Source organism: Carassius auratus, chromosome 40, assembly GCF_003368295.1.
Source record: "Carassius auratus strain Wakin chromosome 40, ASM336829v1, whole genome shotgun sequence".
Lineage (NCBI taxonomy): Eukaryota > Metazoa > Chordata > Actinopteri > Cypriniformes > Cyprinidae > Carassius > Carassius auratus.
Window position 1 is genome coordinate 1,880,449 of NC_039282.1, and position 14,732 is coordinate 1,895,180.

Below are 14,732 nucleotides of genomic sequence, written 5' to 3' on the forward strand. Positions count from 1 at the left end.
CCTGCTCCTGGAGATTTCAGCTCCAGCTCAATCAAACACACATGAATCAGCTAATCAAGGGGTTCAGGGTTACTGTATAATTACAGACAGATGTGTTGGAACAAGAAGTCTTCTCGGTTCCTAAAATCTGTACCCGACCCGAATCACTTCTTACCCAAACTCAGAAGTGATTCTGATAAAAGTTTTTAAAGAAAAACCCAACACTGTAAAACCCGACAAGTTAACTTAACTCAAATCGTTTGAGTAAACAGATATCCTTAAGTTATGTTAACTCAAACCATTTGAGGAAACCGATTGCCTTAAACCATTTAAGTTGAAAAAACTAACAGTTATGAGTACTCTGAACTTAATTCAGTTGAGTTCCCTGAAAGAAGATATACATTGCAATTAAGTGATTAAGTGATTAATTGAGCTTTAGTGATGAACACCTGCTGTTAACAAACAGAATTACTGAAGAAAAGAGAGAAAGGAACAACAGCTGACTTCAGACACAGCCTCACTCAAACCTGACAAGTTATGTTAACTCAAACCGTTTGAGGAAACTGATTGCCTTAAACCATTTAAGTTCAAAAAACTAACAGTTACGAGTACTCTGAACTTAATTCAGTTGAGTTCATTGAAAGAAGATATACAGTGCAATTAAGTAATTAAACGATTAACTAAGTGCTGATTGAGAATTAGTGATGAACAGCTGCTGCTAACAAACAGAATCACTGAAGAAAAGAGAAACACAAGAACTACTACAACTGACTTCAGACACAGACTTAGATGAAATCAACTGAAATAAAATACATGAAATCTCTCAAGATCTGATTAAACAACCCACAAACAGCATCAGCAGCTCCACTTATTAATAACCAGACTGACTTTATTTCTGTCAGACGTCTACAGAAGATCTTATTGAGAATGAACTAAGGTTTAGATGTTGATTTATTGTTTCATTTGAAGTAACCATGTTAGAGATCAGTGTTTGCTTTAGTTGGGCTCTTGACCCTTGACTTCTGTCTTAGTCTTTTCTCTGGCTGTTATAACTGTGTGTTTCTGAAACACATTTGTTGTAATTCAAAAGCCCAGAAGAAAAGCCATCAGGTGTTAACCTGTACCTAGGTGTAGGTTGTTATACTTCATATAGGTGATGATAATTATTCATTATTATTCACAAATATTGATCTGTACAGAGTCTAATCTCTGAGGAAACAAATGTGTAATTAGTAGAAGTGGATCTAATACAAGTGACACTAAGAGTCTGTGATAATCAGTTAATATAAAAATGGCTTCATAAACATTTTGTACACATACATTTGTATTCCATCCCAGTAGTTGGTCAGACACAGACATCAATAATCAGAATATGAACCTCAACAATGGTGACAAAAAAACATGCTGCAATGCATGCTGGGTAACTATTGTAGTACAAAACTCATCCATGGCTCCCAGCATGCTCTGCAGCATTTTTTTTTTTTTTTTTTATGGTCACCATTGTTGAGGGTCATATTCTGATTATTGTTGTCTGTGTGTGACACCGTAGAAGACCACACTGTTTGGAAAGTCTTTGTATTAACTGATTATTACAGAACCACTGGCTCTTAGAATCACTTTCACTATAACCAATCAAATTACACAACACCTATTTCATCAGAGATTAGACTCCTAGCAGTTCAATAATTGATGATTATCATCACCGATATAAAGTATAACAACCTACACTTAGGTACAGGTTAACACATGATGGCTTTTCTTCTGGGCTTTTGAGTTACAACAAACATGTTTCAGAAACACACGGTTATAACAGCCAGAGAAAAGACTAAGACAGAAGTCAAGGGTCAAGAACCCAACTAAAGCAAACACTGATCTCTAACATGGTTACTTCAAATGAAACAATAAATCAACATCTAAACCTTAGTTCATTCTCAATAAGATCTTCTGTAGACGTCTGACAGAAATAAAGTCAGTCTGGTTATTAATAAGTGGAGCTGGTGATGCTGTTTGTGGGTTGTTTAATCAGATCTTGAGAGATTTCATGTATTTTATTTCAGTTGATTTCATCTAAGTCTGTGTCTGAAGTCAGTTGTAGTAGTTCTTGTGTTTCTCTTTTCTTCAGTGATTCTGTTTGTTAACAGCAGCTGTTCATCACTAATTCTCAATCAGCACTTAGTTAATCACTTAATTATTTGAATGCAAAGTTTTAAAACTTACAGGGTTTAAATCAAGGCAATCTGTTTACTCAAACGGTTTGAGTTAAGTTTACTTGTCAGGTTTTACAGTGAACCCAAGACAGAGCTGAGTCAGATATGACTGCATTTATTTTCAAACCAGACAGCATTAGAATAGATTGCACAGCCTGCAGTCAGTAATGAAAAATCCCAGTGTACTGCTGACTGATTTTTCAGTCTCTCCATGACTTTGATTTATTTAACATTTATTATTCCTTTATTATTGCCTGCCTGATAGAAACAAGCTATTTTTGAGTTTGGCTCTTAATTGTAACAGTGGATTGGAATAATAAACGTGATCGCTTAAAAATCGATAGCCTGATAAATCATGGATTCACTAGTGTTGTCTGCTCTGCAATGCTATTTACCTCATCTCCGGCGAAGGGATGCTGCACACAGAAGAGAAAAGCCCTGTCCTGCATGAACATGCTGCGTTTTGAAGCGAGTGGCTTTGATGGATCTCTATAAGAAGTATTTCTGTGTGTGAGGTTACAAATGTATGTTCCTTTCTCAAAAATGCACCTAACTTCAACGCACAAGTACAGGGGATCAGGTCCATGTGGAAAAAGCCCACTCATTTAAAATCGCCTGACACATGAGGCAATTAATATCGAACCCCAGCCATAGCCGAAACTCTCATTTTTGGAAAGTTTTGGACTCCAAATCTGCTTGGGTCTTGGGTCGGACCTCAGGTTTTCGGATCCGAGTGGACCCATGAAGATCTGTAGTTGGAGCAGGACTGGACCTGAAGTGTGCAGGACGGTTGCTCTCCACGAGCAGGGATGGAGATCCTGTCCGATGAGATGTCTATTCAGGACATTTGCCGAGCTGAAGATTAATCTTCTCAGAATACCTTCGCTAGGTCTTGCAATTAGGAAATCTCCTCTTTAGCACCACATGTGTTATCTGTGCAAGTGCATTCAAGCTACACAGCTTTTGGCTGCTTGTATGCCTAGGACACGCTCATTTGTGTGATTTCGACTATGTTATATAGCACTAAAGCCGTGTTTGCATGCATATTCATGGAAATGTGCTATGTGGAGAAGCAGCTGATCGTATATGTGTTTTCTTCAGCTGAGAGCAATGAATAAATTGTAAACATGAGTACACATCAAGTGTGTCTATCGTTGTTTGGTTCCTGCTGTGGCTGGCATTTGTGCATCTACTTTGTCATCATTAATTATTGATTGGTTTTATTGTTTGATATGGTTCTGTGTGTCATTGTGCATGGCTGCTCAGAACAATGCTTGTTTTATGTGAGTTTATCTTGGCTCCCTCCCAGCTGACTGATGCGCTGATCCCATGTTCTCATCAGCCTCTCGCTCTAGTGGTTTCCAGCAGATCCACTGCATGCTTTGAGTGTCCGTGTGGGTATTTGGTTTATAAACTATCTTTGACAAGCGGCTGTTCTTGCTTACATTGCGACTCTTCCCTCACTTCTTAATCAAGTGGTTGCTGAAATAGAGCAGGGTTTTATATAATTCATATAGTGTGAGATATACGCGTACCCAACTTGAAATCTCTGGTGACCTAACATATGCATGGACCCTCGAGGAGTCTCCAGAGTCTTACAGAAGTCTTCTGAGACCAGGACAGTCCAGTGCCATGTTATATGAGGAATGGCTCCGCCCACCTCACGAGCGCTCGATCATGTTTACAGGCGCAATGCAACAGGGCTTCAGTAATCTCGGAGAAAGAGGTTTCCCCTGATACCACGTTTTATTCCCCTCCTCTCAAGAAACCGATTACTTAGGATAAATGAAACGTTAATATAATTGCATTCATTTAATTGGGAACAATGTGTATAGGGCTGTGAAATACAGTAACATATATTAACTAAATTAATTAAAACTTTACTTACGCATTTCGTTTTATCACTGATATATTAATTATTCTTCTCTTTGGTGAACCTTGTGATGCTACGATTTGGCTTTCTATGATGCGCTTCAGGATCACTTGGTTGGAGCGTGCGTCGGTCGCGCGCTGTAGGGGTTAATGAGCGCGCGCGCGTCACAGACTGTCAGTTTTCAAAATGACGCTCTTGTCCGCGAGCGATCAACGCGTCACTGAATGCAACATGAAGGACCGCACACAAGAGCTCAGACAAGTGAGTATGATTAGAGTTAATTGAGTCCGGCTGAAGTTTATCTGTGCTCTGAAGGGCAGACGCGCGCAGATAATGATTTCATATTGATCACTTACTCCTCAGAATCGCAGATCAGTTGTGATGGCTCAAGTTTGTTGTGCACTAGTTGGAATAAGGTCGTTGTGTATCGTTGGTGGATTTGAGATGAGCACAATGAACAAATGCTGTTTTATTTGTGTTTGTCATAAATGCATTTATACTGACCTTTGGACAGAATAATGAAGTTCCTTTGTTTGAGTTGAATAGATTGGAAGTGATGCGCTAAAATTCAGAAAAACATCATTTGTGAGTTTTGTTATAATTTATTTACCTTTGAAACTGTAATTAAATAATGTTAAAATAAAAAGGGGGTTATGTTCGTGTAGATAATAAAAGTACTGCGTGCTCATTTACATATACAGTAAAAGTCAAATTACACCATCAACGGTTATAGATCTGAAAACTGATTTAACATGCCAAATTTCACTGAGCAGATTAAGATTTAACATGATAAATGATGCTTCAACTCTGTGATTTTCTGTAATGGAGAGTTCTGAGTTGAGCACAATAATCATTAACCAGTCTTTCCTCGCTATCACTGAACAAACAGAGGACAGGAGAGGGATTCTGTCCTGTTGTGATTCTGGACACTGGCTTGAGTGTGTTAACAAGTCAAATCAAAAAGCCTTGTTTCATTTCTCTGTCAGTACTAGAGCTGCGCGAAAATGACAAAGAAATTATATTTCTATATTTTCTGTGATTTTGTTGATGATAATTCCCAGCCGGCATTTCAACGTTGATTCAACGTTGAAACAACGTCAGGTACCATGGTTGAATCAACGTTGAAAAACCTTTCGATTTTGCAAATTGGATCAACGTTGAAATCACGACGTTGATTCACCGTTGAAATCGTGACGTTGATGTATGGTTGAAATCACAACGCTGATTCACTGTTGAAATCCCGACGTTGAATCAACGTTGAATAACCTTTCGATTTTGCAAATTGGATCAACGTTGAAATCACGACGTGGATTCACCGTTGAAATCGCGACGCTGTTTCACCGTCTTACCTGCATTATGGGTGAATAGGGTCGTGCTGCAGCCCTGGGATGAAAGCTGAATGAGGTGTTGATTTTGAAAAGTTAATCAGCGTTGATAACACGACGTTGTTTCCCCGTCGTACCTTGCACCGTGGGTAAATACACCTAGATCCTAGTTGGCATTTAGATCAACAAGGTACATGCAAGGCTAAAAATCTAATGACTGGCAGCAATGGCTTTACAAACAACTTCAATAAACTACCACATGCTCAAAATTGTCAAACAGCAGTTTAATTTTGGAAACATACTGTATAAAACAGATGAAAATAATCCCACACTTTATTATGCAGAGTATGCATGGAGGTAATGCTACAAACAGGTAGTAGAACAATCCAAATACAATAATATTTAAAGGTTTTTGTGAAATAATTTGGCACATAAATGCATATTTTTTTGCAGCACTTACAAGACAAACCCTTGTACCTTTATGACTGAAACCAGTGGATCTTTTATTTTGGTGGAAACCTACAGTTTCTGTCAAAAACATGTTTTAGTAATGTGTCTCATTACAAGAGTTGTGTACATTTGTGCAGTGAAAATGTGTTGAACAGTTCGAGAAGGGAACCTTCCACCAGTTGATTTCTAATGGGAACCCCCCCGGACTGTGTCTTCTTTACCGTGGGGAATGCAGAATGAGATTTCTACCGCAGGGCACTCTAAAATGTTAGAACCAGCAGCCTTAGTGTATACAGTGTGGTTGTGCTTCGGGAGATCCTTGAAAGTGTCCCAGCGCTCGGTCCTTTCTGACGCCGTCCCCTCCACTCTCTCCCACTTGTGCACTTTCTGTACCGTCCTGTATAAAGATTTACATTTAATCATTTAACAGACGCTTTTATCCAAAGCGACTTACAAATGAAACAACAGAAGCAGTCAGGTGTACAAGAGAACAACAACAGTATACAAGTGCCATGACAAGTCTCAGTTAGTCTAGTTCAGAACGCATAGCCAGGTTTTTTTTTTTTTTTCAATATGAAAGACAAGAAAAGAAGGAAAAGTGCTAGCATTAGTTGGTTAAGTTCTGGTGAAAAAGATGAGTCTTAAGATGTTTCTTGAAAATGAGTAAAGACTCAGCAGTTCGGATTGAGATTTGGGAGGTCATTTCACCAGCTGGACACAGTCCAGGAAAAGATCCGTGAGAGTGATTATGAACTTCTTTGGGATGGCACCACAAGGAGTCGTTCACTTGCAGAGTGCAAACTTCTGGAGGGAACATAAGATTTAACCAGTTTGTTTAGATATGTTCACAATGTTTGACAATAACTTTGATATTGTGAAATATATTTAACTGAAAACTGAATGCAAAATAAATCACACAATATTTTCACTTTACAGTTCAGTAACAGTGAGGTTGGAAACAAAGTGGACAACACTATTCATTAAACACTTTATGTATTCAGATGAAAATGTACAATATTAACAAATTATTCACAAGCAGTGTTTTCAGAACCCCCAGTTACACTGTTTTAAACAGAACACTAACATTACAGTGTAGTAAAACAAGTCAAATCAAATTCAGTACATTTTTATTAAACTAAGCACAATCAAAACCTATCACAAAAGGTCAAAGCATCTCTAGCAGAAGTGACAGTGCAATGTAGCAGATGAACAATTTCTTACCAATGTTTCAAGAACAAGCTGGATCCTTGATGACTCTACAAGGGGAAAGAAGAAATGGTTTACTGAAAAGTTCTTAAAAAGCAGGATTTCATATTATACCATTTCTTTAAACCATTGATCTCAAACTCAATTCCTGGAGGGCCACAGCTCTGCACAGTTTGCTCCAACCATAATCAAACACACCTGATTCAGCTAATCAAGGTCTTCAGGATTACTAGAAACTTCCAAGCAGGTGTGATTTGGAGCTGGTTGGAGCTAAACTCTGCAGAGCTGTGGCCCTCCAGGAATTGAGTTTGAGACCACTGCTTTAAACCATTGATTCTCAAACTTTTTAAAAGTACCACTTCAGAAAATATTTGTTATTAAATATTAAGTTGCACCATAATGACCAACATTACATTTCAGCAGTGTAGTAGGCCAAACTATTCAGCTACAGGTCTATAGTTAAAAAATGAGGCAGTTTTATTCTAATAAGAAAATTAATTGTCAGACACTTTACCATGGTAAATACAGTTTGAACATTAACACTACAACTGTGCTTACATACACAGGTAAATGAAAAAAAAAAAAGTTTAAATTAAAATTTAATTTTAAATGTAATTATGTAACAAAAGTTACAAAACTGTACTGTACTTTAACTGTAACATACTTAAATGTGCAAAAAAAAAAACTTACTCAAAGATTAAGTTAAAATGTATTAACATTAATTAGTTTAATTTAGTGATTCACCTGCAAAACAACTAGAGGGGGCCTGACACTTTGAGAACCATGGCTTTAAACAATCCTTTTTTTTTTCTTTTTTCATTTTCATTAATTCATTAAAATTATATTATTTAAATACCGACATTTGCACTTATATGTTGCAGAAAACACTTTGAAACTATTATAAGAATACAAACATATATAACACACCTAATGCATGGGATTCATATCAGGAAAATATGGGAAAATCTCTAAAAGACAGACATTAACACATAACTCACCAGCAACACAGTAGGTGAGCATCTAACTTGATCATCTGTGATAAAGCAATGCAAAAATAGACACACGGGTATTTATTTATCTGCAGGTTACATGTCCTTTTAACTACCCATTTGTAAACTCTGGTAATACTTTAAAGTACTATTTTCAAAAGATAATAAAGATAAAGTTAGCGATTTTCTTACCTCATTTTGACAGGATGTTTTCAGGACCTCGCAGAACACCTGACCTTTCTTGTGTTCACAGTTTTTGTTCTCCATTGACAGGTCACGACTCAAATTCGCTCAAAATAAATAAAAAATGTACAGGCAAATATGAAATAATTCGGGACCGACCGAGCAGTCAGATATAACGAGCAGCAGCTCACAGTTAGCCGCCTCAGTCACTCACAGAAAGACGACAACAACGGTCATATTTTTAAATGTAGAAAAGCGCGAACCGATTCATTGTCCAGTTTCCTGAATGACAGCCAGATTAACCAATCATGATAGAAGTAATAAAATAAAACTACCAATGGGAGTTGTTTCAGTGTGATAAAGCAGCGAAATGTATAGTTTTATTGTTGTTAATGATGATAATATTTAACATATACCTTTAGATTTTAGAATAGGTATCATGACTAAAATATTTTTAAATGCTATTAAAATAATAATTAATTTAAATAATTTAATATAAATAATTTAAAAGCTTGTTAACCTTTTTCTACCATTTAGCATTAAACATTTTTAACATTGTTTCATTAAAACAACTGACCTTATTTCAACCATATTTCAATGTTGAAAGTTGGTCATGTGCTGGAAGTTTTTCAACCATTCAGCTTTAAACGTTGAATCAACGTTGTTTCAACGTTGAAACCACAACTGACCTTATTTCAACCATATTTCAACGTTGAAGGTCGGTCATGTGCCGGCTGGGTTAGACTAAATGATGCTGAGTGTTTTTAGTGCTGATATCTTGGCTGGTTTAGGTCTGTAATGGACTGCTAATTCCCAGAGTTTTTCATATTGTGTACCGTGGTCAGTTCATAGACTTTCCATTAAGGGGTGACTTTTGCCACCTTGAATTCATTTACCGTGGACCAGGGTATTTTACCTTTATAAGAGCAGCTTTATTCCAACTTTATATGCGTCATCTTTTATGTCAAATTCTTCCCAGATAGCAAACTGACTCCAGAGCGGAGATCCGGATCAGATAAGGTCCATAACCCACCCATATCCACTAATAAAGTGGTTCATCCGGCTCGGACCTCTTCATTATGTGGGTGCATATCTTATTCAAAATGGGTTATGTGGCCAAAACTAGCTACAGAAATATCTAAAAATAGAGCTGACCAACAATATATATAAACTAGACTGCTTTAAAAGCTTCAATATCCCATTTGTTTCCAAATACCACGGAATAAAACCATTCAAAACTTGAAAAAAATTTCCTTAGTAACAATTAAACACTCTATAAAGAATTAGTTAATTATAGACTGTAGATACATTGAATAGGTTTTACAGGACAATTAAAATGCAACCATAAACATTGTGTTTACTTACAGGTGCTGGTCATATAATTAGAATATCATCAAAATGTGTATTTATTTTACTAATTCCATTCAAAAAGTGAAACTTGTATATTATATTCATTCATTACACACAGACTGGTATATTTCAAATGTTTATTTCTTTTAATTTTGATGATTATAACTGACAACAAAGGAAAATCACATATTCAGTATCTCAGAAAATTAGAATATTGTGAAAAGGTTAAATATTGAAGACACCTGGTGTAACACTCTAATCAGCTAATTAACTCAAAACACCTGCAAAGCCTTTAAATGGTCTCTCAGTCTAGTTCTGTAGGCTACACAATCATGGGGAATACTTCTGACTTGACAGTTGTCTAAAAGATGACCATTGACACCTTGAACAAGGAGAGCAAGACACAAAAGATCATTGCAAAAGAGGCTGGCTGTTCACAGAGCTCTGTGTCCAAGCACATTAATAGAGAGGCGAAGGAAAGGAAAAGATGTGGTAGAAAAAAGTGCACAAGCAATAGGGATAACCGCACCCTGGAGAAGATTGTGTAACAAAACCATAAAAAAATGTGGGGGAGATTCACAAAGAGTGGACTGCAGCTGGAGTCAGTGCTTCAAGAACCACTACACACAGACGTATGCAAGACATGGGTTTCAGCTTCGCATTCCTTGTGTCAAGCCACTCTTGAACAACAGACAGCGTCAGAAGCGTCTCGCTTCAAAAAGGACTGGACTGCTGCTGTGTGGTCCAAAGTTATGTTCTCTGATGAAAGTTAGACGCCGCATTGCTGCAGTAATTCAGACAAAAGGAGCCACAACTAAGTATTGAGTGCTGTACATGCCATTACGTTTCATGTTCATACTTTTCAGTTGGCCAAGATTTCTAAAAATCCTTTCTTTGTATTGGTCTTAAGTAATATTCAAATTTTCTGAGATACTGAAAATGGGATTTTCCTTAGTTGTCAATTATAATCATCAAAATTTAAAAACATAAACATTTGAAATATATCAGTCTGTGTGTAATGAATTAATATAATATACAAGTTTCACTTTTTGAATGGAATTAGTGAAATAAATCAGCTTTTAAAGAGATTCTAATTATATGACCAGCACCTGTAATTCAAAACTTGAGCTCTAAAAAAGACAATAATATTGACTCCGTTCAATAACTTTGAATGAATTAGTTAAATTCAGCTATAAGCAATTCTACAGCAGACAAAGGTTCCATTGTTCACTTTGTGTCAGCTTGATGTTGATTGAATTATGTTCAAATCAGTGAAAATGTTGGAAACATGAAACAAAGTTGATTCGGCAATAAAGCAGCCCTGTAGAAAACAGTGATGTCATCATCCAGTAGCCATTATACAACGTCCAACATCCAATAATATTAGTGAATATTCAGTGTCTTTTAAACCCCAACTAAGCCAGAGGTGACAGTGGAACCCAAACTTCACCAGGTGACTGAAACGGAAACCAGGTGCAGTCGTCTCAGCTCTCCTCTGGCTAAAGGAACAAAGATTATAATTTCAGGCTGCATCACTAGTCTTATTGTGGACTAATGTCATTAAGAATATTTCACTGTAAGCATGATAAAACTGCACTGTGGTCCTGCTCCTGGCTTTACTCGTAAGGATCTAAGCAGAAGACTTGCCCGTTTCTCATGGTCTTTGCTCAGTGCCAATGTAGGCATATCTGCATCACTTTGACCATTCTCTGTGGATCCCACCTTCTCACATGCTACGATTGTTCGATTATCTACAATGCCTGCATGTTATGGGTCAAACTACTTTTTGATCATCACCTTCAGCAAAGATGAAAACAGGAAAACAAAGCCAAAACCTGGATATTTAAGGCAATATAGAAATCCTGGCCAGGCTTGAAAAAAGCATGAATGGTCACCCTAAAATAAGTAAAAAGCATCGGATGTCAAATATTTCTCACAACAACTGTAATGACACAAGCACAAGCACAAGCATATAACATGCAGGCATTGTAGATAATCGACCAATTGTAGCACGTGAGAAGATGGGATCTACAGAGAATGGTCAAAGTGATGCATGCAACATTTCATGAAAACCCATAGCAGCCACCAATTTTCATGTTTTAAAAGGATACATATAACTACTAACCCTATAAATAAAAGTGAACCAGCTAACATTTAAAGAAGTGTGACGTTTTCGGAAATATGCTTATTCTTGCCAAGATTCATTAGAAGATCTCTTAAAGGGTTAGTTCACCCAGATAGCAAAATTATGTCATTAATAACTTACCCTCGTGTTGTTCCAAACCCGTAAGACCTCCGTTTATCTTCGGAACACAGTTTAAGATATTTTAGATTTAGTCCGAGAAGAAAAAAAAAAAAACGCGAAGCAAAAGCGAAATCTGTGGCAATGCATTCAGAATCCACGATCAGCGAAAACAAATCTTTGAAAAACATTAACAAAAAAGAAGCATATTTGAAGAGCCTGTTACATTTGTGTGACTGAGTTCATTTTTTTCATTTTCATTGTGTTTTTCCTCTTTTGTAATGGCATATGTTTGATAGTTTCTGAAAAAGTTACATTCAGTTTTTTAAAGTTCCGTCCGTTATTATTGAATTAAATGTAATTCCATCGAAAGAGCTAATTAACATTTAAAGGCAAATGCTACAAAACTGAATGTTCTGAAAAGAGCTGTTTTTGGCAGAGTAAAAAAAAAAACTTTTTACACTACCATTGAAATTCTTTTAACCAAACTATGTTACAAACTTTCCATTAGGACCCTAAGGAATCATATCAACTTGTGGAAAATGGGCATGATGTCCTCTTCATTTAACCTGCAATTCTTACTTGAAATGTAAAATAAGTGACCTACATATTCACTCTTGACTGAATTAAAATGCGGATTTAAGGTAACTAAATCCCCATACCTCCCAGAAAAACAATGAATCCTGTCCAAATTGGGCTTTGTTAACTTTAACTCAAATCCACAATAATGCTAATGTGCTTTAACGATCTAGCTTAACTCGACACAATGAGGTATTTCAAAATTAAAACAGCAAAAAAAGCCATTAACTGTTAACAGTTAAGTAATTGGTATACGTAAATGTACAAATAAAAAATATTTTGACAGTACTTTCTGTTCTGTCCTCATAGACCTGCCGCTTCTCCACTCAGTGACGGTTTAAAAAAGCGCGTTCGATGTCCAAATTTGGCCAGCAACTGTAGTGAGTCTTTTAGGGCATACTGTAGGGCGTATATTGGGCGCATGGCCAAGTGTGGCAGGACAATTAAAATTTTCTAAGTGGCATCTAAATCAGCATTTATATGTATATTCACTACAATTACAACTGCATAAATCATGAGATTATTGTTTTTAAATAATATAAAAATATTATTTTCTAAAATTCTAAAATTGCCAGCAGGTGGGGGCAAGTCATTGTCATCTTTAACTGTGATATTGATTTCTTTGTTTGTTTATTTGTAAGCGTATATTCATAATAATTGCACTGATGTCACATTTGTTGGTGTATAAAGTATTTATTGGTTATGTGCCAATAGATAACATCAGTCATCATGTTGTTACTTACCTGCTCATCTGGCTGATCCTGGGTTTTTTCTTTTCTGGTAACAACAGCCATACCACGTTGTACTGTAGGTGTAATTCTTATGTTGTTTTTTTTATTTTATTATTCGTATTTAAACCACATGCTGTAAGTTAGGACAAATAATGATGTGTTCTCAAGGACTGCTCTGCATTGTGTAGTGCTAGGTTTGCTGCTCCAACAATTTTCTTTGTGGTTTTGTGTAGCCCAGTAAAGGTGCTGAGTTTGAACTCTATATTAAAATTTGTTTTGTTATTTTGTATTTAGTATTTAGTCATCACCCTTATTTGTGTCTGTGGGGAGAAAATAAATATTTGCACTTCAGTCCCCATGTTTGACTATGCCTATCTAGTTCCTCTCTAGACCATCGGAAACACAATATCTGACTTTGGTGGCTATAAGGCTAGAAAGTTCACAGTCACCTAAAAGTTTGGACATTTTAGGTATTTGCACACTCAATTCAATGAATGTTTTTACATTTTATCTCATATGAGGCAGTTTTACAAAGAATAGTGTCTCACAAACATCCCAATTTACATGCTATCAGTAATTTCTTTGTGTTATTTACATGTGTCCAACCAATCACAAGTTAAGTATGGAGTGCCTCAGGGCTCAGTATTAGGTCCTCTACTTTTCTTCTTGTATATGTTTCCCTTATTGTGGTCCCATTAATGCCAGTTCAGTCTTGCATGTATTGCACATGACAAGATTATATGTTTATCATTTTGTAAAACTTTTGCATGCTTCACTGCATCATTTCTATCATAACTTTCTGTGATGTTCTTCTACCCGGCTCCATACATGGCTCTAGCACTCCTGTGGTCAAAATATTTCATTGCCAGATAGCCATTAGTGGACAGTTTTTTGTTGCCAACATTGTTGACTGATTCGTCCCTGATGATTGCATGGGTACAGGTCTAACAAATCGCTTGAATGCACTGTAAGTCGCTTTGGACAAAGGGATCTTCCAAATGAATAATTGTTAAATGACACTACAACAGTCCTTGCAATTACTACAATGATGTTGATTTTTTTTATGATAATAAATCACCTAATGACTACTGTATTTCTGTTCATCAGGGAAAAGACCCAGAAGAGGTGGATGAGGTGGCCGTCGGTATTGAAAAGGGTTTCATGGACGAGTTCTTTGAGCAGGTTTGATATTAACATTGCTTTTTCGTTAATTAAATATCCTTTTCTGGGATTTTTTTCCTAATCAGACACACACAGAAAAATGCTGCTGCATGATGCATAATGACACGCAATGAACAAGTCATGTTAATACTGCCATAAAACAGATTCACAGAATAACTTAAATGTGTTTGGACAAAGTCAGCACTAAACTTTGCAGTTGCATTCTGTTTATCAAGTAACTTCTTTTGACCTGTTATATAAGATACATATGCAAACATACTGTACACTATGCATATATAAATCAGCAGTTGACATATGCACAGTAAAACAAATGACTGCTGATCAGATTAGTATTTGAAATATGAAAATATATTGTTAAGTATTATTTATTTATTTGATCATTTTTTTGTAAAGCTCTAAGTTTTGTCACTCTTAATCCTTTTATTTGTGAATCAAC

General features: G+C 36.3%; 1 protein-coding gene across 5 annotated transcripts in view; it reads left to right on the top strand.

The window, feature by feature from the left end:
- The first annotated feature begins 3,987 nt into the window (after positions 1–3,987).
- stx1a (syntaxin 1A (brain)) overlaps positions 3,988–14,732 on the top strand; it is a 28,491-nt gene continuing 17,746 nt past the window's right edge. For 2 of the 5 annotated variants that reach the window (XM_026225920.1, XM_026225917.1), the window contains exons 1-2: positions 3,988–4,320; positions 14,222–14,296. In XM_026225920.1, coding sequence (XP_026081705.1) covers positions 4,246–4,320; positions 14,222–14,296 — 150 coding nt within the window. In that variant the 5' untranslated portion in view covers positions 3,988–4,245. The remainder of the gene's footprint in view (positions 4,321–14,221; positions 14,297–14,732) is intronic. The other 3 variants (XM_026225916.1, XM_026225918.1, XM_026225915.1) reach the window with 3 other exon arrangements.